Source organism: Lissotriton helveticus, chromosome 2_1, assembly GCF_964261635.1.
Source record: "Lissotriton helveticus chromosome 2_1, aLisHel1.1, whole genome shotgun sequence".
NCBI classification, from domain to species: domain Eukaryota; kingdom Metazoa; phylum Chordata; class Amphibia; order Caudata; family Salamandridae; genus Lissotriton; species Lissotriton helveticus.
This window is the reverse complement of record NC_136059.1, coordinates 1,677,789,811-1,677,815,885: the sequence shown is the minus strand read 5'-3', so window position 1 is coordinate 1,677,815,885 and position 26,075 is coordinate 1,677,789,811. Positions and strand designations below refer to the sequence as shown.

Here is a 26,075-nt window from a genome sequence, read left to right as displayed (position 1 = left end):
CACTTTCATTCCTTGTCTGTGCAAATGGTGTTTCATGAAAGGGCACGCCCCTTGAATGTGGGCCACGCCCCTTAAATATGGGCCACGCCTCTTGAATGTGGGCCACTTTTTTCGTCAGTGCCCGAGCCGAATTGTGATCCCAATCCGACCCTGGCGTCGGTAGGCGTCGTCTGCGGCTTCGCGTCCTTCGTTGTGATCGCCAAAATGACATCGGAATACTTACACGCGGCCCTCGCGTGCGGACGTCAGTTCTGTACATAGCTTTCCGCGCCAGGAACGTAGAGCCATGCAAGAAACTGACCACTGGTGCCATGAAACTAGGGCCCTGAAAGGGATGACCTTAACCCTGGAAATCAGTTCAGATTCTATCACTAACTAACGTTTCTTACAGATATATCGTTACCGAAGGTAAGTAACTTGTTCATCTGAAAGAAATACGTAGTGATAGATTCCTTACCTTAGAATAGATACCCCAGCAATACCAAAGAAGCCATCTCTCAAAACTTGGCTGTCCAGGCAATAGTGCTTTGTAAAAGTCTGCAAAGAGGCCCATGTAGCTGCCTGACAGGTGTTTTGTAAGGGGACACCACGTCCCAATGCCGTAGTGGCAGCCGCCGCCCTGGTGGAATGGGCACGCAGCCCCACCGTAGGCTCCTTCTTCGCCAGAGAATAACAGGCTTTTACACACACCACGTCCCATCAGGAGATAGTCCGCTTGTGTACGGCCCGACCTTTCTTTGCGCCTACGTAACCAACTAAGAGCTGGTCATCCACACTGAACTGTTGTGTGCGAGTCAGGTAAAATGAGAGCGCACGTTTTGGGTCCAGACAATGGAGCCTCTCTTCCTCTCTGGAAGGATGTGGAGGAGGAAAGAAGGTGGGCAAAGTGATGGTCTGCCCGATGTGAAAGGCAGTGACAACCTTTGGCAGAAAGGGTTGATGTGTTCTGATCACAACCTTGTCCGGATGGACAGACAGAAAAGGAGGTTTACAAGACAGGACCTCGAGCTCGCTCACTCTCCTGGCAGAGGTGATGGCAACCAGGAAAGCAGTCTTCAAAGTTAACAGATGAAGAGGCTCAAAGGGAGCGCACATTAAATATGTGAGAACCAGGTTCAAGTCCCACTGTGACATTACGAAAGGAATAGGAGGGAAAAGATGAGAAATGCCTTTGAGGAATATATTTACAACACAGGATTTGAAAAGAGAGGGCTGATAAGGGAGCCTGAGAAAGGCAGAAATAGCAGAAAGGTAGCCCTTGATAGTGCCCAGAACAGAGCCCTGCTGGACCAGAGAAAGAAGGAACCAAAGGACTTCTGAAAGAGGGGCAGAAAGGGGATACAGCCTTTGCTCTGCACCATGCCACAAATTTGTTCCACCTGCAGGCGTATACGAACTTAGTGGAGGGATGCCCGGCTGCCAGAATGACATCACAGACTTCAGGAGGCAAGTCGAAAGAAATCAACTGCCGCCGCTCAATCTCCACGCAAAGAGGTGGAGACTGGACAGGTTTGAGTAGAGGACTGTCCCCTGCTGCTGCGACAGGAGATCCTCCCTAAGACGCAGACGGATTGGGGGATCGATGGTCATACTGAGTAGCTCAGGATACCAAACTCTTCGAGCCCAGTCCGGAGCCACAAGAATGACTTGGGCCTGGTCGCATCTGATCTTCTTCAGCACTCTGGGCAAACGTGGTATAGGCAGAAAGGCGTACAACAGACCGCAACTCCACTCGCAATGAAAAGCGTCACTTAGCGAGTGCCGCCTTGGAAATTCCAACGTGCAGAACTGCTGACATTGCGCGTTCTCTTCAGTGGTGAATAGATCTAACCAAGGATCTCCCCACTGTTGAAAGAGACCTAGCGCCACGTCCGAGTGAAGAGGCCATTTGTGATCCATCATGCACCTGCGGCTGAGTTTGTCTGCCCTGGCGTTCAGTGAACCTGCCAGGTGTTGCCCCACAAGGGAAATGCCCTAATGTTCCAGCCATGTCCAGAGGCGCAGGGCCTCCTGACATAGGGTCTGTGAGAAGTTGGCCTGATATGATGCTCACTAGTTCTAGTGATCACCTTGTATCAGTCCAAACAACCCTTATGGTGATTGGTTGTAAGTCAACCTTATAGACCAGCTATCCTAATGGTAGCATGGACAAAGCAGTCTTAGGCTAAACTCTTTTGGCATGTGAAGCCAGCTGTTTTACCACAATATAACCCCTTGAATACCAGATGAAAGGACACCACACAGGTTGTTATGAAAATAAACAGTATATTTATTAATAACAACACCTCTGAACTCTTTATGAGGTCAGAGGGCTAAGCACATGACAGTCTCTTACGAAAAACACTACAAGTTGCACAGAATTACAATGGTGCCCTAGGGGCACGACAAACCATATACTAAGTAAGTGGAATGTGAGAGTCGATAAAAGGAATGGAGCGGTCCAGAGGCACTAGGATCGATGGGACCACGCTACACTAACTTCAGGTAAGTAATAGGAGGCCCACGGAACGCGTGTGCAGAGTGTGAACTCACACGCGAGATGCGTAACAACGTCTATGGACCGTACAGTTCAAGTTAAAGGTGAGTACGGACAATCCTGACTAGGTAGGACTAAAACGACTGTGGAACTGGACACTAGGACAGTTAAACTACCCTTGAGCACCGAAATGCTCTTGTTACCTCACCCACGGGCCGCGGGTGCATAGGTGTCAAAGTGCGTCGGGTTCACGCGTTGAAGTCAATGGAGCCTGAAAGAAAAGATGCTGCAGGCGACCAGGAGGAAGATGTCTGGTGCAATCCAAGGGTGGATTGTTGAAGAAGAAGACCTGAAAGCAGAGGGGACAATGTTCACAGTCACTAGCCAGTGACTGGAGTGGGACAAGGAAGGAACCAGATGTCGTCGTCGCGATCAGGTGAAGAGTGGACGCTTGACTCTGCAGGCACGTGGACCAGGAGGCGTCTTCGACGACCAGGATGGAGGCACGAGCTGTCCCACGCAGGCTCTCGCTGTCGGCGGTGTTGGATCCGGAATCGGCGTCAACAGGCCTTGGCAAAGGCAACCCACGCGGTGAGTGAAGAAAGCGTCTGGTGCGGACTAGGAGAGTCCGGGGTGCCCCTCTTTTGGAAGGGAGCAAGGGCCAGTCTGGAGCAACCAGACCAGCAGCAAATATTCAAAGGTTCGTCGTCTAGGAGGCCACTAGCCAGCCGGCAAGTGACCAGACAACGCGTCGAGCAGCAAACAAGCAGAAGGGCCCCACGCAGATCTCGTGGATGCTGGAGGGCTGATCTTCGGTGCAGGGGCTGCTCGGGGCTGGGGCTTCTCAATCCCCAAAGCACTTGGTCGAGTTTATCTCGGGAGTCGTGCTGGAAGCTAAGTGCAGGTTCGTTCAAGATGGCCGGTCCCACGTGTCTCATCGCACCCACAGGTCTCAGCTTTGCTGCAGATGTGAGTTGAGGTCGGAGAGGTCTGGGAATCAGGGTCTCGTCGGGCTCTGAAGTCTGGATCCTCGAGGGAAGATGACAAAGTGAAGCCGCTGGACGCTTGAAGATGCCTGCAGTTGCAGGGTGGACACTCCTTGCCCACAAGGGAGATTATTCAGTCTTCTGTGGAGCAGAACGTCGAAGTCCAGAGTTTCTTCTTGTTGAATAGTTCAGGATAATCTAATTTGAAATGGGACCAGCTCCTACCTTTATTCTCCTAAAGGGGGCTGCACTACTGACTAGGTCCCTCCCCTGGGTGGGACCAGGAAGGGGGGTGGCTACATCCCCTATCCTTTGTCCGGTTTCCCGCCAGAGCTGGGGCAGGGATGCCCCAGCAACTGGTTTGAACCGGTGTATGCACAGGGCACCTTGTGTGCCCCAGGCATGTCTCATTCCTTTCAGGCCTCCCTACCTCAATACACAAAATCCTGTCTGGGGTGGTGCTAGCACCTCCCAAGGCAGGAAACACTTTGTCCAGGCCATCCTCGCTGGAAGGACTCCCAGCAGCAGGAGGTCAGACTTGTGTCTGTGGTGGCAGCATCCATTTTGTGATGCTGAGGCTCGAGTTAACTTTAACCGGGGTTCACAGTTACATACATGTCGTGTCCTTCTAGAAGGGTGCAATGCTACCCCCGTCGCCAGAATTGGCGAGGGGGTAGTATTCCAAATCGTATGACACCTTACTCGACATGTTTTGATAATGTTATACCAGAGTTAGCATTTAACCGCGAGGTTGATAATGCACTTAAGAGTATATGGTATAGCGTTATCATGGAACAGCTATTAGGACTTGGTTCCGCAAGCTGCAAACGGGCTCAGCTCATGCCAGAGCACCAGCTCACATAATTCCAAGCACTCCTGACGACGTACCACGACGATTTCACCGCTGGTCTGGTTGCTCCAGACTGGCCCTTGCTCCCTTCCAAGGGAGGAGCACCCCGGACCCTCCTGGTCCACTCCAGACACCATCTTGTCTTCACCGCGTGGGCTTGCCTTTGCCAAGGCTTGTTGCTCCAACCTCGGATCCAGCATCGCCGACAGCAGACACCTACGTGGGACAGCTCGTACCTCCAGCCTGGTCGCCGACAACGCCTCCTGGTCCGGGTGCCTGAAGAGTCCAGCGTCGCACACTCACCTGATCGAGGTGCCCTCATCCGGTGCCATCCTGGTGCCCACTCAATCACTGGCTAGTGATTAAGAACTGAGTCCCCTCTGCTTTCAGGTCGTCTTCAACTCCGATCCAGGCTTGGATCACTCCGAACATCTTCACTGGTCGCCTGCCAGCAACTTCTTCTTTCAGGCTCCATAGACTTCAACGAGGATTCCCGACGTCTTTTGAACCCTATGCAGCCGCGGCCCCTGGGCTAGGTAACTTGAGTATCTCGGTGCTCCAGCACAGGTTCACTATCCAAGTGTCCAGATCTTTTTTCGTTTTGAGTCTACCTAGTCGGATTCGTCCGGAAACAGTAACTTTAGAAACGCTAGCATCCATAGACTTCTTCCCGCGTGAGAGTGCAAGCTCTGCACCCGATCTCCCTAGGCCTCCTGCTCCTAACCTTAGGGTTCAGTAGTGTAGTCCTAGCGATCCTGAAGTCTCTGGATCTTGTTACTTACCTGCTAGTATTTTGCATTCCACTTTTTGTGTATATGGTTTTTCGTGCTCCTTGGGCATTTGTGTAAATTGTGCAACTTGAAGTATTTTAATAAGAGTTTTGTATTGTGCTTAGCTCCCTGACTCATAAAGAGTTCAGGGTAGACTTGTTATTAATAAATATCCTATATTTTTATAATAACTTGTGTGGTGTCCTTTCACTTGGTGTTCAAGGGGTATATGTGATGGTAAAACAGCTGGCTTAACACGCCCTCTAGAGTTTAGCCTAAAGACTGCTCTTGTCCACGCTACTAGGATAGCTGGTCTAATAAGGTTGACTTACAACCAATCATCAATAAGGGTTGTTTGGTATGATACAAAGTGATCACTAGAATAGTGAGCACTATATATCAGGCCAACTTCTCACATATGCCATCTGGCATGAGTGACCAGCAGGATGCAGGAGGCCATGAGGCCCCGAAGCCCCAGGGTCATTATGACCGAAACCCAGAATAGAGGCTGAAAGATCGGAATCCTAGCCTGAATATCCTGGACTCGCCGTGCAGGAGGATAGGCCAGAAAGTGGGTCATATCCAGAACCGCCCTGATGAAGAGGAGCTTCTGAGAGGGAATCAGGTGTGACTTCAGCACATTGATGGAGAACCCCAGCAACTGCAGGAGGTCGGCCGTAGTCTGGAGGTGGGAGAAGACTGTCCGGGGCGAGCCCGCCATCAACAGCCAGTCTTTGAGATAGGGAAAGATTGGAACCCCTGATCTGCGGCGATGAGCTACGACCACCACCATCACTTTCGTGAACACCCGAAGGGTGCTGGTGAGGCCAAAGGACAGCACGGTAAACTGAAAGTGCTCGTGGCCTACCGTGAACCGCAGGTAACACCTGGGGGATGGCAGGACAGGAATGTGGAAGTATGCATCCTGCAGGTCCAACGCTACCATCCAGTCTCCAGGGTCGAGGACAGACAAGACCTAAGCCAGAGTTAACATCTTGAATTTCTACTTCCGGAGGAACCGTTTGACGTTCCTGAGGTCCAAGATAGGACGCAGGCCCTTATCTTTCTTGGGCCCCAGAAAGTAGTGGGAATAACAACCACGGCCTACTTCTGGTGCAGTAACACGCTCAATGGCCCCATTGGCCAAGAGGGCAGCGACTTCCTGTTGAAGAAGTGCCAAATAATCCCCCGATATGCAATGGTACTGGGGTTGGCATGGCTGGAGGGGTAGTCTTGAGTTTGAGGGAGTAGCCCCTTTGGACTATTTGCAAAACCCACCAGGCTGACAGGATAGTACACCAGTGGGGGAGGTGATGGCGAATCCTGCCACCCACTGGCGTGTGATTGGCCTGAAAGGTCATACTAGGAGGGTTTGGAGGCTGCTGCAGAGGGTCCGGCGGTGGAATGGACCGCCGGCTGGTCCCCAGAACCACGGCGGTGGTTCCCATGTCCCCGGCCGCGCTGGGGCTGAACAGCTTGTGCCAGCCTGTGGCCTTCGAAGAAACGTAGTGAGACACCCCTTCCGTAGCCACGAAAGGGGCGAAAAGCAGACAGTGGTGGTGGTGGAGAGGCCCAAGGACTTGGCCATAGCCCGAGAGTCCTTGAAGCGCTCCAGCACACTGTCTGCTTTGTCGCTGAACAGGCGACGCCCATCAAAAGGCAGGACCATCATGGTATTCTGGACATCCCTAGAAAAACCAGTCTACCTCAGACAGCCGTAGCGTCGAAGGGCTACCGACGTTGCAATCGTCCTACCCAGCGTGTCAGCGGTGTCCAGTCCACAGCGGATGGTAAACTTTGCTGCATCTCTCCCCTCGGCAACTGCACGGGAGAGCCCGGCCCGGCCCTCCTCCGGGCACTCAGGCAGCACTTGCCTACCATATCCCACACAGAGTGGTAATAATGGCCCGACATACAGTGTTTACCGACCGCAGTCCCAAGCTGGAGGAAGAAAACATTTTCTTTCCAAGTAGGTCCAGCTTTTTGGATTCCCTATCAGGTGGAGCCTTAGGGAAGGCGAATTTGGATATGGAGGCTTGGACCACTAAGCTCTCAGGGGTGGGGTGTTGGGAGAGGAAAGTGGGGTCGCCGGGGCCAGGCGGTGGCATCGGGCAATCATCCTAACCACAGGAGTCCCTGTGTTGGGCCTGGACCAGGTGCCCAGAAGGATGTCTGTTAGGGATTCATTGAATGTCAGCAGGGGCTCCGAAGAGCTCACTGCCGGCTCAAGTACCTCTGTCACGCGGTTAATCCTGACTACCACCGTAGGTAGGTCAAGGTGGAGAGCCTCGGCTGCCCTACGCAACACCACTGCGTATGACAGTCCCTCCTCCGTAGCCACGGTAGGAGGAGACTACATGCCTAAGTCTGTGGAGGTATCCAGACCACTGGCATCTCCAAGTTCCTCTGTCCAGTCAGGACATAATCCAACTTGTCTGTTAAAGGGTCACCAGACCCCTCCCAGTCTTCCTCACCCTCTTCTGGCAGCCAATCTGGCTGAAAAGGGCCAGGGTCGAACGCAGGCACAAACGTACCCATCAGTGCCGGATCCGGCGTCAGTCGACGCCGGTCCGACTCTGTGTCAACATCGGGCGGACGCAGATGTCGGCTTTGGGCGTGGTGCCAGTAGAATCTGTGCTGGTGTAAGTGTAACTAGGTCAACCGGCACCGATCTGGATCCAGGTCTGGATCGAGGGGGCCTTGCGGTACTGAGGCTGAAGAAGCCGGGTCACGAAGGCACGCTGCTGGAGTTGGGATGCCCAAAGATGCCATGTATCGCTTCGTAAAATTGACAAAGCTGGGAAGGGGTCGCTCCCGGGAAGGCCAGAGTCGACCCTGTAGGCTCCGCACACAGAGCCGCAAGAGCAGCACCACCCATAACCTTCGTCGCGTCGGGGGGGAAGTCGAAGAGCGACAATGCTTCTTGGACTTCTTCTTATGCTTCGACTTACCTGACCCAGAGTGTGAACACTTGGAAGAGGAGTGATGACGACTCCGCGATCGGTCCCTTGACATCCCATGCGACCGGTGCCTTGAGCGACGGAGCACAACTTAGGGTCATGGTTGTGCTCCAGGAAGTAGAGACACACGCGATGCGGATCAGTCACCGACATCGGTTGGTTAAAGGAACCGCATGCCTTGAAGCCGGGCATTCCTCGTGCACCAAGAGTCAATGGACTCAAAAAACGAAGTCGACAAAAGTCAAGAAAAAAGTGATTGGAGGTACTGCTCCCTCTATATCTGCCCTTGCTGGCGCGGAGAAAGAAAGAACTGACGTCAGCGCGCGAGGGTGGCGTCTATGTAGCTATCGCAATGTCATCCCGGCGACCACGACACCAAACGTGGAGTTCACCGACGCCACCTTCCAACGCGCAGTGGTACTGCTGACGAAAAACTTTCCGGATTCAGGCTTTCAGATATATGACTTTAAAAAAATATAAAAACCTGCAAACATTTTAAAAACATTCAGAAGGTGGCAATGCATAATACCAGAAAGCCTCTCACTTCCATGACAACAGAAAACTAGCCAAAATACATATCAACTTACCTGTGGTATCTTGGTCTTGACGTACCCGCCTCAGTTGTTCTCTTAATGTCCTTATCTGTTCCTCTTTATCTTCCACAGATGATTTTAAGAAAGTAAGTCTGTGGAAGGAAAAAACACAAACCACATCATATGTAACTTTGGAAGTGGATACTTGAAATTAACATTACCAATACATGAATCAATATGTCTCAAGATGATAATTAAAATATTCTTCAATATTACAGTGATCATCCCCAGTATTACAGGTATTAGCAATATATACAACAATAATATATTGTATTATAATGTACAAATGAAAAAAGGTTCAGAGAACCTTTCCACTTTTCACAAACCTATTGAGAATTGTTTATTAAAAATTATATCATATCAAGTAGATTGCACAAAATCTGCTAAAACTTACTCTTGGTCTGTATATTTAGACAGTTTTGTTTTTTCCATACTCATTTTCACTAGCTGAGTTTTGAGCTGATCAATTTCTTCCATGTATGGTTTGCAACCAGTCTCCAACTTGACCTATGGGTTCAAGGGGCGAGGAGAAATGAAAGGGGGCATAAATGGACAAAGACTTTTACAAAATCTGCCAAATAAAAAGACTGTTCTTATGTGTTGCTCATTTAGCATGGAAAAAAAAAAGTGAAAAAGCTATTTACCTGAAGCACAAGTTACTACTTGTGTAACAATGTATCTGTAAGAGACATTAGTTAGTGATAGATTCCTTACCTTGGAATATCCCCAGGCGTCAAACTGATCTGGAAAGTTTTTCTGCTTAGCAGTAACAGTGCGCGCCAGCAGGTGGTGACCTGCGGCTCCGCGAACGTCACTGGAGTTGCAGGCGCCGAGATGACATCACGGAGAGTACTTAGGCGCAACCCATGCGCGCGGACGTCCGTTCTGTACACAACTATTCCACGCCAAAACGCAGAGCCATGCAAGATACTGACAAGTGGTGCATAAAATAGGGCCCTAAAAGGGGATGACCTTAACCCTAGTAATCAGTTCGCAGAATGGGGAGGATGGGTGGGTCAGTAATCGAATCTATCACTAACTAATGTCTCTTACAAATATATCATTACACAAGTAGTAACTTGTGCATCTGAAAGAGACACGTTAGTGATAGATTACTTACCTTAGAATAGAGACCCCCGCAATACTAACCTCACTGGTGGGTCTGCGAACAAGATTACACCAGAAAGTCACGGTACAAAGAAAGGCCAAAGAAGCCGTCTCTCCGGACCAGACTGTCAAGGCAGTAGTGCTTCGTAAACGTGTGCAACTAGGCCCACACATCTGCCTGACAAATATCCTGCAAGTGGACACCACGTCCTAAGGCAGCAGTGGCTGCAGTTGCCCTGGTCGGATGGGCATGCAGCCCCACAGAAGGCTCCTTCTTGGCCAAGGAGTAACATGCTTTGATGCACAAAACAACCCACCTGGAGATGGTTCGTGTAGGAGAGTAGGGTCTGCTTCCTATGGTTACCCCCACTTTTTCCTGTGATTCTCTGGTTTTTCGACTTTATTGTGGCTGTGGAGCTGCTAATCAGGCCCACAGCCCAGCTGTTCTCTCTCTAAATTGATACCATGTACTTTAGGTACAGACCAGATTGGTTACTGGGTCACCCGTGTGAGCCCCTGTATAGTGTACCTGTTGGACTTGGCCCTCTTGGCAGGATCATCCCTGAACTTTTTGCCTTCCCCCAATATTCTCTCCGACCTGTTTTTGTTGGTTTAATGACTATGGGCACTTTACCACTGCTGACCAGTGCTAAAGTGCATATGCTCTCCCAATGTAAAATGTATATGTGATTGATTTCCCTGATTGGTTCATTGGATTTACTGTCAATCCCCAGTAAAGTGCACCAGGAGTGCCAGGGCTTGTGAATGCAAATACTGCTAGTGTGCCTGCAGCGCTGGTTGCACCACCCACAGAAGCAGCCTTTTAAAATGTGTCTAGGGTCTGCCATTGCAGAACCTGCGTGCAGTCTGGTACTGTCATGCTGGCTGGGCAAGTGCACACACTTGCCAGACCCTAAACCTTCCCTTAACTTCATATTAGTCACCCCTATGGTAGGCCCAAGGGCAGGGTGCATTGTAAGTGTAAGGTAGGACATGCTCTGATGTTGTGGCATGTCCTAATAGTGAATTACAGCCAAATTAGTTTTTCACTATTGTAAGGCTACCTGTTCTCCTTAGGCCAGATGGGCTGCTGGAATTATTACACTCTATAATCCCAGCAGGCTCAGGGAACATGGTAGAAAATAAAGTTTAGTATGCCTGGACTCAGAATAATAAAATACTTCTTTTAGTAAAGTTTATTTTAATATCCTGTGTTTGCAAATGCTACTTTTAGAAAGTTAGCATTTGCTTGCCTAACCATTTCAGCCCGCCTCTGCTAGTATGTGTATCTGACTGTCTGGGATGTGTGAGTGACAGGGCTGGGGGATGACAGGTGGTGAATGCAAGGATTACACCTTAGTGGGAGGTAGGAGTGCCCCTGGACTCTTAATAGGGCTGTGCTCTGCCACCACAATGCTGGCTCCGCCCCCTGGGGAGCGACTGATGACTCAGCCGGCACCTGGCCCAGGAAGGGCGAAGCACTGACATCAAGGTACTCCTGGCTGCCCCTGTCCACACAATGCTGGCTCCACCTCCTGTGGAGCGTCTCATGTGCCTGCCCCTCACACTGAAAGCAGAAACCAGAAGTACACCCAACAAGTGCTCAGAGACTGAATGAAGTTATGAAAAGGCCCCCCTGGCCTGAAAAGACAAAAGAAATGCTGTATAAAAGTAGGAGCCCTGCTCCTTGTAAATCAGAATCCTGTTTCCCACAATGAACCTCTGCCCTACTAGAAGGAGAAGAAGACGCTGGAAGGACTGGCCTGCTGCTTGCCTTGCTGAGGAAGGAGAGGAAAAGACTTGATAAAAAGACTTTGCTGATTTCTGCTGAAACTTTCTCCAAGGGCTTGACTGAGCTTGCCCCCTGACCTGAGCCACAGGATCATCTGGCTCAACCTTCTCTCTGCTCGTTTGAAAGGACTTCTGCCCCGCCGGAGCCGTGATCTTTGGTGACCCAAGCCCCTCCGTGAGGCCGTGACTAAACTGTGTTTCCCCGTCGAGGAAGAGCCCCGCTCCATCGAGCCGCTCTCCCCCCGCTGAGGGAAATCGCCGTGTCACCTCGCCTTGGAGGCTCGCTGCCGTGACCTTGGGTGCCCCCCCAGCCCCTCCTCGAGGCCGTGATCTACTGTGTCCCCATCGAGGGAGAGCCCCGCTCCGTCGAGCCGCTCTCCCCCCGCTGAGGGAGATCGCCACATCACCGCCGTTGGAGGCTCGCTGGTCACCCCCCCACGCTCCCGCCTGACGTCTGCACCAGACCCAGAGAACAGACCCATCGAAGCCCGGACGCCTCGGGTGCCAGCCTCGCTCTGCCCGGAGCCGCTGCGTGCCCCGCATCTGCCTTCGTGGGAAAACAACGCCACTCGCCCACGCACAGTGCTCACCACGGGCTAGGGCCCCGCAACGTTCTTTCCCCTTTAGCACTGTGCGCGGTAATTGCACCGGTACGTCTGGCCTCCCCGCCTTCACAAAGGACTTCTGAGGTACTGTGACCCCCCCCCGCGGTACGAGCCGCCCTTCCTGCAAGGCTCGCACCGCTCTGTGTCCCGCTGCAGTGCCCGCGAGCCCCGCAGCGTGTGCCTCGAACCGCGGTACGAGCCGCCCCTCCATCGAGGCTCGCACCGCTCCATGCACCTGGGCTCCTGGTAGCTTCCTAAGCCTGCGCTCCCAACCCGTACGAGTCGCACACCACGGTACGACTCGTACTCTTTCCCCGACCCGGCCGCGCCATAAGCGAGAAGCGTGAGCTTTGGCAGGCCGGGCCCGTATTTCGAGCCGGGAACGAACCGGAGCGCTAGGAAGCGCACGGATAGACAGGAACTGCGTGAAGGTGCCCCAAAGAGTGTATTGGGAGAACTGTGGCCCCTATGAAGAACTGAACTAAAACTGAATTGCAACAAAGAGAACACTTACCTCTTTACAACCTTGTGGTTAAGAAAAGCGTTACCTATGGTCTTGTGATAAGCCTGATCTACATATATATATTTTTACATAAAGGAACGTATTTTTATATATAATACTTGCCTGGTGTCCATTTGTGGGGGGATTGGTACATTTTACTGTGTGTGTCATTACAAATGCTTAACTCCATAGCGCCTGAAGAATAGCCTTGGCTGCTCACGCCACGCACCTAAAGGGTGAGCAAGGGTAATTCTAAGGGGTCATCCTTCGCCCTGACTTAGAGGAGAGGGTCCCTGCTTGTCAGAAGTGCATACTTGCGCCAACCAGAGACCCCCAATTCTAACAGTACCCTAGGTACCCAGGGCATAGGTGCACCCTAGGCCTACCAGGGGCTGCAGCATGTATTATGCCACCCCTGGTTTGCCTTCCAAACTGACACCACAAGTCTGTTCACACAGCCTGGGTAAGGTGGTGTAATCACCCCTTACTTAGATATAGTATACCTATATCTATATGCATATACAGACACATATACACCTATAAGCCACTCCTAAGGCAGACCTCGACAATCCTGGAGGTAGAGTGCTTGGTTTTATGTGAGAGGGTGCCCTAGCATGAGCTGAGCCCCTCTGCAGCTTTCGGAACCATCTCCTTATAGCTGTTCTATGATATAGCCATACCATATACTCTTAAGTGCATTTATAATCCTAGAGGTTAATGCTAACTTTGGTTTGGCTTTATCAAAACATGTTGTGTATGGTGTCAAACACTTTGGAATACTAACCCCCACCAGTTCTGGCGGCGGGGGAAGCATTCCACTCTTCTAGAGGGAGAAGACATGTAGTTACTGGTTTACCCGGTTATAGTTAAACAGAGCCTCAGCATCAAGAAATGGATGCTGCTGCCACAGACACGAGTCTGCCCTCCTGCTGCTGGATGAAACTCCGACAGGGGAGGCCTGGACAATAGGTTTCCTGCCCAGGGAGGTGCTGGCACCTTCCCAGACAGGCTCTTTGTGTATTGGGGCAGGGAGGGCTGCATTCAGTGAATGCTTTCCAGACACTGCCTGGGGCACACCAGGTAATCCATGCATTTCCCAGTTCAAACCAGTTGCTGGGGCACTCAGCACCAGCTCTGGCGCAAAACTGGACAAAGGGGAAGGGGTGTAACCACCCCCACCCCAGGTCCACCCATAGGTGGGACCTTAAAGTTAGTCCAACCCCTAAACTTACTATAAGTATAAAACCCCAGTCCCCAGGACTTTTGATTACCCTGGACGAAACTCTGAAACATATATCCTGGACCTTCGACATTCCATTTCGACTGGAAGACAGCTCCCTTGTGGTCAAGGAGTGACCACCCTGTTCAAAAAGCAACAACAGCAACTTTGCCGGTCTGCATTTTCGAGGCTCCTGCCGGATTCCGAAGAATCTGCGACACAGAATTCGGACTTCCAGACATCTGACCCCGACCTTCGCTCACAGCAAAGCTGAGACCCGTGGCGGACATGAGAGACGTGGGATCGGAACTCCTGGACATCCTGCATTTTGCAAGCTGCACCTACTTCCCGAGGTACCCCTTAGTTGTGCATTGGGGTGCTTGAAGCCCCAGCACCATTTGCACTGAAGCCCAGAGGCCCACACTCCACGAGTGTCCTGTGGGCCCGCTTAGTGCATTTCCGCTCAACGCGTCTTCGCGGTTCCTGGCCCGCTGGCTAGTGAGCCCCCGAGAAGACCAATCTTGAATTTAACTTGCTTTCCTGGTTACTCCAGCTTCCCTGCAAAGGAGAAGCGCCACAGACCTTGCTGGTCTGCACCAAAGCCAATCTCGACATCCTGCGTGGGTTGCGTTTGCCAAGGTTTGTTGGGTCCAATCCGGATACCGACACTGCAGTCAATTAGATCCTTCGTTGGACAGCTCGAATCCAGCTCCTGGTCGTCGTCAACGCCTCCTGGACCTTGTGGCTGAAGAGACAAACTTCACCTTTTCCCCTGAAATCACCCGACATTGGCTGGCAGCTTTCCATCGCCATCCTGGTCACTGGCAAATGACCCAGACTCAGTCCCTTCTGTTTTCGGGTTCTTCAGATCTTCGATCCACCCTTGGATCCACCCAGACACTTTTCCTCTGGTCGCATGCAGCACTTCTTTGCAGCTCTCCGTTGAAAACAACGACGAAACCGGACACGAAAAGACACCTATGCACCCGGCTTCCCTGGGTGAGGTAACATGAGTACTCTTGTGCTCCCGTGGGTCTTGACTCTCGAAGTGTCCTAGTTTAAAAGGGTTTCATCGTAGTCTATCCGGAAGTGTCCTTAAATTGTACATTTGTAACTTGTTCGTTTCCCATAGAAAGTCAATGGTAACCCGCGGATGTGTTTAGACACTGCACACGTCTCCCGTGGGCCTCCTACTTCCTAACCGTTGGTTGTTCCTAGAAGCCCCAGCGATTCCACAGGCCCTAGGCCTGCTTTCTATTCCACACGTGGTTCTTATACCACTATTTTAGTATATGGTTTGTGAGGCCCCTAGGGCAAAACATATACTGTGCAACTTATCGTTTGCTAATTAAGTTCCTTGTATTGTACTTTTACCTATGATCTCATAAAGAGTGCAGAGGGGTTGTGTTTAGAATAAATACATATATATTTGATATATACCTTGTGTGGTGTGCTTTCATTCGGTACTCAAGAGATTATAATTGGTAAAACAACTGGCTTAATTCGCTCACTGAAGTCTTAGCCTGAAGACTGCTCGCCCTTGCTACCCCTAGGATAGCTTTCTATAAGGTTGACTTTACAATCACCATCAATAAGGGTCGATTAGACTGGTGCAAGGTGCCCACTAGAACTAGTGGACATCATATGCCAGACTAACTTCTCACGGTCCGTTTGTGCAACGCCCGACCTCTTTTGGCGCCCATGTAGCCAACAAAGAGTTGATCATCCACCCGGAACTGCTGTGTACCCTGCAGATAGAATGCGAGCGCAAGTTTCGGGTACAGACGGTGGAGCCTCTCCTCTTCCGTTGAAGGATGTGGAGGCGGAAAGAAGGTGGGCAAAGTGATGGTCTGCCTGAAGTGGAAAGGGGTGACAACCTTTGGCAAAAAAGAAGGACGGGTCCTTAGAACCACCTTGTCCGGATGAACAGAAAGGAAAGGAGGTTTGGAAGAAGGAGCCTGGAGCTCACTCACTCTTCTGGCAGAGGTGATAGCTACCAGGAAAGCTGTCTTGAGAATAAGAAGATAAGTGACAGTTATGAAGTGGCGCAAAGGGAGCGCACATCAGAAAAATCAAGACAAGATTTAAGTCCCACTGAGTCATTATGAAGGGTACCAGTGGAAACGTATGTGTAAAACCTTTAAGATAATGGTTAACAACTCGGGACTTCAAAAGAAATGGCTGATCTGGAAGCCGTAGAAAGGCAGTGATGGCCGAAAGATAACCTTTGATAGTGCCCAGAGCAGAGCCCTGCTGGGCCAAAGAGAGAAGGAACAGAAGAACCTCAGAAAGAGGGGCAGAAAGGGGATTCACAGTCATAGCTGTGCACCATGCCACAAATCTGTTCCACCTACAGGCATACACCGTTTTGGTAGAGGGACGCCTGGCTGCCAGAATGACATCACAGATTTCGGGAGGAAGATCGAAAGGTGTCAACTGTCGCTGCTCAATCTCCACGCATGAAGGCGTAGGCTGGACAGGTTCGGGTGGAGAACCGTCCCCTGCTGCTAAAACAGAAGATCCTCCCGAAGAGGCAGACGGATCGGGGGATCGATGCTCATACTGAGTAGCTCAGGATACCAAAATCTTCGAGTCAAGTACGGAGCCACAAGAACGGCTTGGGCCCGGTCGCGCCTGATCTTCTCCAGCACTCTGGGCAGAAGTGGTATAGGCGGAAAGGCGTACAACAGACTGCATCTCCACTTGCGAAGAAAAGCGTAGCCTTGTGAGTGCCGCCTTTGAAATTCCAACACGCAGAACTGATGACATTGCACGTTCTCTTCTGTGGTGAATAGATCTATCCAAGGCTCTCCCCACTGCTGAAGGATGTAGGAGAGCAGGGTCTGCTTCCTATGGTCACCCCCACTTTTTGCTTTTGCTTTACTGGTTTTTCGACTTAAATGTGGCTGTGGGCCTGCTAATCAGAACCACAGCCCAGATGCACTCTCTCTAAATTCAATCCATGTACTCTAGGTACATACACAATTAGGAACTGGTTCACCTTATCAGCCCCTGTAGAAGTGTACCCTAGGTACTCAGGGCATAGGTGTAACCAAGGCCTACCAGGGGCTGAAGCATGTATTATGTCACCCCTGGCTGGCCACTCAAACTGACACAACTGGCTGCTCACTCAGCTGGGGCAAGGTCGTGTAATCACCCCTTGCTTAGGTATAGTATTCCTATACCTACCCTTATATATAGACACACAGTAACCTATAAGTCACTCCTATGGCAGGCCTTAACAATCCTGAAGGCAGAGTGCTTGGTTAAGTGTGAGATGGTGCTCTAGCATGAGCTGAGCCTGTCTGCAGCTTGCGGAACCATGTCCTTATAGCTGTTCTAGGATATCGCCATAGCTTATACTCTTAAATGCATTATAATCCTCGCGGTTGAATGCTAACTTTGGTTTGGCTTTATCTAAACATGTCGTGTAAGGTGTCATACGCTTTGGAATACTACCCCCTCGCCAATTCTGGCGATGGGGGTAGCATTCCACCCTTCTAGAGGAAGAAGACATGTTACTTCAATTAATCCCGGTTAAAGTTAACCAGAGCCTCAGCATCACAAAATGGATGCTGCTCCCACAGACACAAGTCTGGCCTCCTGCTGCTGGACGAAACTCCGGCAGGGGAGGCCTGGACAATAGGTTTCCTGTCACAGGGAAGTGCTAGCACCACCCCAGACAGGAGATAGTGGATTGGGGCCGGGAGGGCTGAATGAAACTAGACACCGCCTGGGGCACACAAGGTGCCCCGTGCATAGGCCAGTTCAAATCGGTGCTGGGGCACTACAGCCCCAGCTCTGGCGCAAAACTGGACAAAGGAAAGGGGGAGAAACCACGCCCCTTCCTGGTCCCACCCAAAGGAGGGACCTAGAAACCAAACCAGCCCCTTTTAGTTGTATAAAGGTAGGAGCTGGACCCCTGGACTTTAGATTAATCCTGGAATCGAACTGTAGACGAAACTCTGGACCCTTCCACATTCAACTGAAGCTGAAGCCTGAAGAATCTCCCTTGTGGCCAAAGAGTGACCACCCTGGGCAACCAGGCACCATCCAGCAACTCGACGGCTTGCTTTGTCCCCGTTCACCGCCGGAACCCGAGCACAGAGCCCGACAAGACCTCGACTCCAGGACTCCTCTGACCCCACTGCACGACTCCAGCACAGCCGAGCTCCGTGAAAGGCGTCGGAATCCATGGAAGCAGGGAACTTGGAAAGTGTACAACTTGCTAACAGCGCAGCTCCTGAGGCATCCTCGAAGCTGTGCCCTGGGGACTGAGACACCCAGACACCGAGCTCCACCTGCACCGAAGACCAGCCCTCCACACTCCACGAGATCTGCGTCGGGCCCTTCTGCTTGTGTTCTGCTCGACGTGTTGTCCCGGTTGCTGGCCAGTTGGCTAGTGGCCCTGTGACAACGATCCTCTTTGAAATCCATCGCTGGTCTGGTTGCTCCAGACTGGCACTTGCTTCCCTGAAAAGGTGAAGTACCTCAAACCCTCCTGGTCTGCACCAGAAGCTCTTTGTGTATCCCGTGTGGGTTGCCTTTGCTTAGGCTTGTTGGCTCCCATCTTGAAGTCGACCACTCCATCTGCGAGAACCTTCGTGGGACAGCTCCTCTCCAGCACCTGGTCGTCCTCGACGCCTCCTGGTCCGCGTGGCTGCAATGACAAGCTTCACATCCGCACCCGATTGCTCCTCGACGACATCTGGTTCCTTCCTGGTTCCACCCGGTCACTGGCTAGTGACCTAGACTCTGTCCCCTCTGCTTTCAGGTCTTCTTCAACTCCGATCCACCCTTGGATCCACCCGGACATCTTCCTCCTGGTCGCCTGCAGCATCTTCTTCCAAGGCTCCATAGGGAACGACGAGAAAACCCGACACACTGACACCTATGCACCCGCAGCCCGTGGGTGAGGTAACGCGAGTACTTCGGTGCTCCTGTAGGGATTAACTATCCTAGTGTCCAGTTTTGCTAGTTGTGTAATCCTAGTTAGACCAGAGGTGTCCTAAAACTTCATTACTTACCTTTTTAAGTTCCCATTGACTTTCTATTGACTCGTGTGAGAGTACTGACTCTGCACGCGCCGCCTGTGGGCCTCCTACTCCTAACCGAAGGGTCAGATAGTGTAGCCCCAGCGATCCTCTAGGCCCTAGGCCTTTCCTTTTCCCGAGTCGTGGTTCTTATACAACTTACCTAGTATATGGTTTTACGCGCCCCTAGGGCCTAACTGTAAATTGTGCTATATAAAGTATTTCTAAGTGTGGGGGGCGTGGCTAAGCACGCAATGGCGGCAGACGTGCCTGGGTAGAGCTCCGTGAGAGACTCCCCTGCCACAGGCCATTTCTCCGACTTTTCTGCCCACAAGCACCTGAAACTGCCATCGGGTGGCTGCTGAGTACTTTTCCGTCGCCTGCCGAAGTTTGAGACGGCTGGCTCACTCCGAGCCGCTCCGGTGGAAACGAGCGCTGCCTGCCCGATCAGCGCTCCTTGCGGAACGGCGTGGGAAGCTAGGCGAGGCCGGGGATCCGGCCGGACTTTTAGGCCCACCAGAGCGCATTGCTGCCTTGCGCCCTCCGACTGCGAGAGCGCCATCGGAACTTCCCTCTCCCTTTTCCCCAGGGACTGACACAGAGATCGGAGCGTGGCCGGCCCCTGCTGGCCCGCGTGGCGGTGGAGCCTGGGCACCCGGATCGGCGTGGGAGTTCCCCCCCCGCCGCAGTAACCGGACGAGACGTCCCGACGCTTTCCTGAGGTCTCTGGAGTGCCTGCCTAACCGACTGGGTCCCGGCCATCCCTAGGAACCGCCTGCGGAACCTCTGACCGGGGCCCCCAACGTCGGACACTTGGAACTACCCGAGCCTGGGGATGCGGCCTACTGCACAGGCCCGGAGCTGAGGGCAGCGGTCGTTTGAATCAGGCGAGGTGGGAAGCACGGTGGGGCATACCATCAAGGCGCCCCCCCCCCCCCTCCCCACAAACTTACTGGAGCCGCGGCGCAGGGCCGAGTCCCTGGAACTATCACCATTACGAGGAGAGACTGCCCAGGACAGAGGACGCGGCCTACATGTTGGACCTGGTGACAGTGAGAGGCGCTGGAGGCAGCTGACATCGGCGTCGCTCTGACCGGAGGTCCTACATGACGACACGAGCAGAGGTGGTGAGTTGCGGACATTGGTGACTCAGAGGCGCCCCGGAATCGCATAGAGTTGAAATTGGGCGTATTTGAAAGACTAGTGTGCCACACCATCGCGGCGCTCCCCCCTCCACCCCACTGACTTTCAGTGACCGCGACGCCCTGTCGGGTCCTTGGTGAGGCCAACACTGCGGAGGGGGTCGAGGATATGTGTTGTCCTGAAGGCACTGGAAGGCTTGTTCTGCTGTGAGGGTGCCCCTGACAACGCGCCACTAACCTTGGTCTGACCTGGCATTAAGATCCTGCCCAGCGCGTGCAGCGCTTCTTCCCCCCCATTGCACCGTCGTGAAGGGATAGCAGCGGTCCTTGGCCATACCCTGCCCCGGCGAAGGCGCTTGCTCACCCACGAAGTGACCCGCCATAGCTACAAACCGCCTGAGTCAGGCAGCGATACCTGCACGACACATGAGGGAACTGTGAGGGCCTGGGAGGGTATCTGGCTGGACTGCTTGGACCTTCTCTAACCCCCTCCTTCCAACGGGCCTCTAATTGCTTGTGCCGTAGAGGGTCTCTTTGCACTGCTCCACTGACCGGTCACGACGCGACCGCTCATGTCGGGGGGACCTAAAACGAGAGCTGTAACAGGCAACGCGCAGGTGAAGGGAAAAATGGCGAAGCGGGCAGAGACGGACCACACTGCCTCCAAGCTGGACACGATGCTGGCGGCCATGGAAAGACTTGAGGAATCAATGCAACTGACCCGCGACTCCTTAGAGTCTAAAATCGATAGTGTGGCTATAGACATGACGCATCTCCGAGCTGATCACAAAAAGCTATCTGAGAGGACGACGACGCTGGAGACCGCAGTGACGGACCTGACTCCCAAAATATCCCAGATGGATAAACATGTGCAGAATCTTCTCAACAGGGTTGAATTTCTGGAGCATCGCGCGGAGGATGCGGAAGGGCGGGCGAGGCAGAACAACATCCGCATTGTGGGTCTGCCGGAACGGTGGGAACCCCGGGAGGCGCCAGAGCACATGGAGCGGTGGATCAGGGACATTCTCCCGGAAGGTACCCTCTCGCAGCACTTCGTGGTGGAGCGCGCTCACCGCGTGCCGTCTAAACCTCCTCCTGAGGGCTCCAACCCTCGGCCCATGCTCATCCGAGTGTTGAATTATCGAGACCGGGACACTGTCCTGCGGGAGGTCAGAAAATTGGAGGAGGTCAGGGTGGACAAAGCCACAATTATGTTCTTCCCGGACTATACAATACAGGTGCAGCGGCATTCCTTCCTGAACGTCAAACAGCGACTCCGCCGCATGGCACTCAAATACTCCCTACTACTCCCTGCTCGCCTACGAGTTGTAGCTCAGGACAAAACATACTTTTTCAATACTCCGGAGGCTGCTGAGACCTGGCTTGACTCGGGAATTGTCACGGACCCGGGTGGCCCACGCCCGAGATCCCGCCGCGGAGGGGGCGCTCGACGACGCCGGCGCAGGAGACACTCGACGGTGAGCTCGGTGCACCCAGAGGCGACCATTGGCCCTACCCCTGAACACCGTCATGAGGAGCAACAGGAAGCTATCCGCAGAGTGGCGGAGATTAGCGGGTCACAGCCGGATCCCCCAACCGCGGGTGCCAGCCCTGGCGCCATGGGGAGCGATGATGACTATATATATGGACTACCGGACTCACAGGTGTCGGTTGAACTCCCGGATGTCACACCACAGACAGCTGATTTGCTTCATTAGCACTGTTGCGGGCTCACTGGCTGCTGCAGAGAAGAGTGCGACACCTCCCTACGACTTCAGTGCCCCCGCATTATTGTTGACCGGGGAGACTACTGCGCAGACTCGGCGGGCACTGGGGAGAGGCCTGAATTCGGAGACGCAGGCCCTGATTGCTGAGCACGCTGTTGGCCCTTTGCTGCTAAAGGCCCTGTCACTGGTGGGTCTCGAAGGGGGATATGGGTGTGTTGCCCCCCAATGGTAAGTCCTTGCATGTGAACTAACTGAAGTGGCTGCGAGATTGCTGCCGCCTTGACAGCGCCTGGAACTGTGTGCCTTTGCTGTCATTGGGCTGTACGACAATGGACGCCTGTGGCATGGGAGGAGTGCTCATGTTATTACGACATGTATCATAAGTACATTTAATACACGTGCTCAGCGAACCCCACCTTCTTTTTTGAACTCACGAACAGTTAGTGCTCATTAGAGCGTTTGGACGATGGCATGTTTCGCAGTCGACCTTTTGGCATTATTATTCAGTGTTTTATGGTTACAGGTCTGGTACAACTTTCCCCTCCCCCTAATGTGTGTAGGAGAGTTGAGGCGAATCAGTGGGCAATGTGCGAGACATTCTGTGATGATTTGAACTGGCGGGACGTAGATTGTGGTGCAGTGGGTGGGTGGGGACTCTGGGTGGTGGAGAAGAAATGTTACAATGGCTGTGGTTAAATTTTGCACTTGGAATGTACGCGGTATGCACACCCCCTCACGTCGCTATCAGGTGTACTCGTACCTCAGGCGACATCAGGTACAGATAGCGCTATTACAAGAGAGGCACCTGACGGGACCGGAGACACACACACTGCGCCGCCGCTGGAGGGGGCCGATATACGCTACTGGCTACTCGGCTTATGCGCGTGGGGCTCTCATATGGATTCGCCCGGGGGTCCCCTTTGCCATGACGCGTAACAACATAGATGAGGAAGGCAGATATGTGTTACTTCAGGGCAACCTAGACGGCCAACACATAACTCTAGCGCCTATTTACTCCCCCAACGTCGACCATGGGCGCTTCCTCACACACTTATCGACGGCAATTGCAGCATGGCCTGGAGTACCGCTTCTGCTAGGAGGCGACTATAATTGTGTCCTTGATGTTGTGTTAGATAGGTCCACCCCTCTTTTAGCGAATGCGACGATGCACGGTATGTCGCGCGCATTTGCTGACTGGGCAACACAATGGGACCTCACTGACGCTTGGCGCAGCCGCAACCCTACCACACGGACTTACTCATACTATTTGGGCGCTCACGCATTACATGTCAGACTCGACAGATTCATGCTGACCAGCGATCTTTTACCCTTAGTCACCGACTCCCAGTACCTGGGTCGCACTCATTCGGACCACAATCCGCACACACTTGACTTCGCCTGGGTGCGCCCGCACCCGCCGGTACCCACGTGGCGCCTCCAGCCTGATGTATTGTTGGATGCTCCCTTCCGGGAACTGCTCTCGAACCGTGTCTTACAGTACTTTGAAGACAACACTGATACCACATCCACCCCGCAGGTTGAATGGGATGCATTCAAAGTGGTCGTGAGGGCTCATTGTCTGGGTGCTCAGGCGGGATTAAGACGCCCGGTGGACAGGGAACTGACACAATTAGAGACGGAACTACTGTCGGGTGAACGGGAGGCAGTGGAGGGAGACGACTCGGACTTGCTTGATGCTCGCGGTAAACACGCGCAGCTCCTTGACAGATTGAAGAACTTGAACTATGCAGCACACTCGGCGCGCATGCATCATGCTGGAGATAAAGCTGGCAAGCTTTTGACCTGGCTGATCAGGAGAGACACCCAAATGTTGCCAGTAATGTCGATCCGCACTGCGCAGGGCGATGTGGTCTACACCCAGAGGGCTATCCATGAGGCATTTTCGAGCCACTACAGGGCCTTGTACTGTTCCCGCTTGAGAGCTACTGCAATAGAGATTGCTGAGTACTTATCAGGCCTCCCATTGCCGACGATCACTACTGCACAGTGTGAGGAACTGGGTGCGCCGTTCACTGCAGAAGAACTTCGAGCTGTAATATACTCTCTTTCGAACGGCAAGTCCCCCGGACCCGATGGACTGCCGGCGGAGTTTTATTAAGCGTACTCTACCATTCTCATTCCCGAATTGCTACGGGTGTACGCGGCGGCGATACGGGATGCAGTACTTCCTTCGTCCCTGAATGAGGCCAATGTGATCTCACTCTTGAAACATGGCAAGGATGCACTAAATATGGGGTCCTATAGGCCACTTGCCCTCCTCAACACGGACTATAAGATCCTAGCATCTGCGCTGGCCCAGAGATTGGCACCTTTGGTCCCTGCACTAAAGCACGCAGACCAAAATGGATTTGTCCCTACCCGCAGCACGTCTTACAACATTAGACGGCTATTTCGGGTACAGAGTCTGGCAGTGACCCGGTGGCCCCACTCGGGGTGTGTGGTCCTCGATCTTGAAAAGGCGTTCGATTCAGTGGAGTGGCCCTACCTAGCGCTGGTGCTGGAGAAATTTGGGCTGGGTGCGGCCTACCTCCGCATGGTGGAACTCCTCTACTCTGATCTCGTAGTGCGGGTTCGAACGAACAGGCTTTTCTCAGATCCGATTCGTGTCCGCAGGGGCACGAGACAGGGATGTCCTCTCTCCCCCCTGATTTTTGCGCTCTTGATGGAGCCACTGGCAGCACAACTACGTGCCTCTGGCGAGAATTGGGGGATCCCGTTGATGGATGGGATGCATTCGGTGTCGCTATATGCCGATGACTTGTTACTTTATGTCAGGGACCTGACCTGCTTCCCCCGCGCACTCTCAGACATATACCGCAACTTTGGCGAAATGTCGGGGTTGCGCATCAATTGGGCAAAGTCGGGGGTGTACTCTTTTGCAGCGGACATCCCTGAGTGCGACGTCACGGTAATGGGCGAGCGGCTCCTCTGGTACCCCACAGTGTTCCGTTATCTGGGAATCCATGTGTACCGCGACCCCACGGACCTCCTGGAAGGCAACCTCACGAGAGCGATTTCTTCGCTTACAGCGCAAGTTTCCTTCTGGAACACTCTCACGCTGAATGTGCCCAGCCGTATAGCTTTGGCGAAGGCGATCGCTTTGCCTAGGCTACTGTATTATTATGCAAACCTGCCGGTATATGTACCGGTTCGCACCTTTCGTGAGCTAGAAACTATGCATAGGCGACTGATTTGGAACAAAGGCCGTACCAGAGTGGCGTTGAAAACCCTTTATGCTGCGACCGAAAGTGGTGGGCTGTCGGTCCCGGACCACGAACTGTATTACCTGGCTGCACAGTTGCAATGGGTGGCTTACTGGCTGAGTGGGCGTAATTTGAGTGACACGGCCACGACAGAGACGATCATGTCGGTCCCACAGGTACATGCATTGTTTCACCCCTTGACTAGGTCACACATTCAGAACCAACTCCACCTTGAGGTAGCGAGAAAGTGCTTTCCTAGGAGCCTGAAACTCACTGCAGCGGTAAAGCCATACGCACCTAACCTGCCGCTGCTGGGCATGCCCTGGGGATCCGGGATACTCACGGCGCCACTTCTGGAAAGCTGGGGAGCGGCTGACTTGGAAAGCTTGGGCGACCTATTTGTAGAGGGTGCACTGCTCCCTTTCGGGACGCTAGCAGACAACACAGGGTTACCGGCAGGACAATTCCTGACGCATACGAAACTGATGCATACGCTGACGAGAGCCTGGGAACCACTAGCGGAGGAACCACCACCGCACCTGCTTATTCAATACTTACATGTGATGGGACACGGCTCTCAATTCATACATTGGATTGCTCAAGCGTTGCACACACACACACAATTCTCCCCACAGCGCCTGCGAGACAAATGGACGACTGATCGGGGACGGGACTGGACTGACAAAGAGTGGGCGAGGGTGCTGGCTGGCACTCTACATGTACCGCGTAATGCACGCTTTAAGATCATCCAGTATTATGTGATCCACCAAGCGTATCTGTCCCCGGACAAAATTAACCGGTACTTTGGACTCACTACGACAGCGTGCCTTAAATGTGGACTTGTGGACGCACAGTTTCTGCATGTCCTCTGGTCCTGCACTTTGCTGCAGCCTTATTGGACTGTAGTGTCGACTGCCTTAGCGAAAGCGACAGGGGGCTCCTTACCAAACACTTGGGAAGCTTGTCTGTTGGGGTTATTTAAAAGGACGAAGCAGACGAAAGTCCAAGCGAGATTCTGGGATCTAGGACTGATTACGGCGAAACGTCTCATTACTAGGCGATGGAAACATAGTCTGCCCCCCCAAACGGT

At 52.8% G+C, this 26,075-nt stretch overlaps 1 protein-coding gene across 1 annotated transcript in view; it reads right to left on the bottom strand.

Moving 5' to 3' along the window:
- Positions 1–26,075, bottom strand: part of LOC144818836 (uncharacterized) — a 1,999,126-nt gene that overhangs the window by 173,042 nt on the left and 1,800,009 nt on the right. The window contains 2 exon segments of the mRNA XM_078676624.1: positions 8,630–8,727; positions 9,030–9,142. Coding sequence (XP_078532750.1) covers positions 8,630–8,727; positions 9,030–9,142 — 211 coding nt within the window.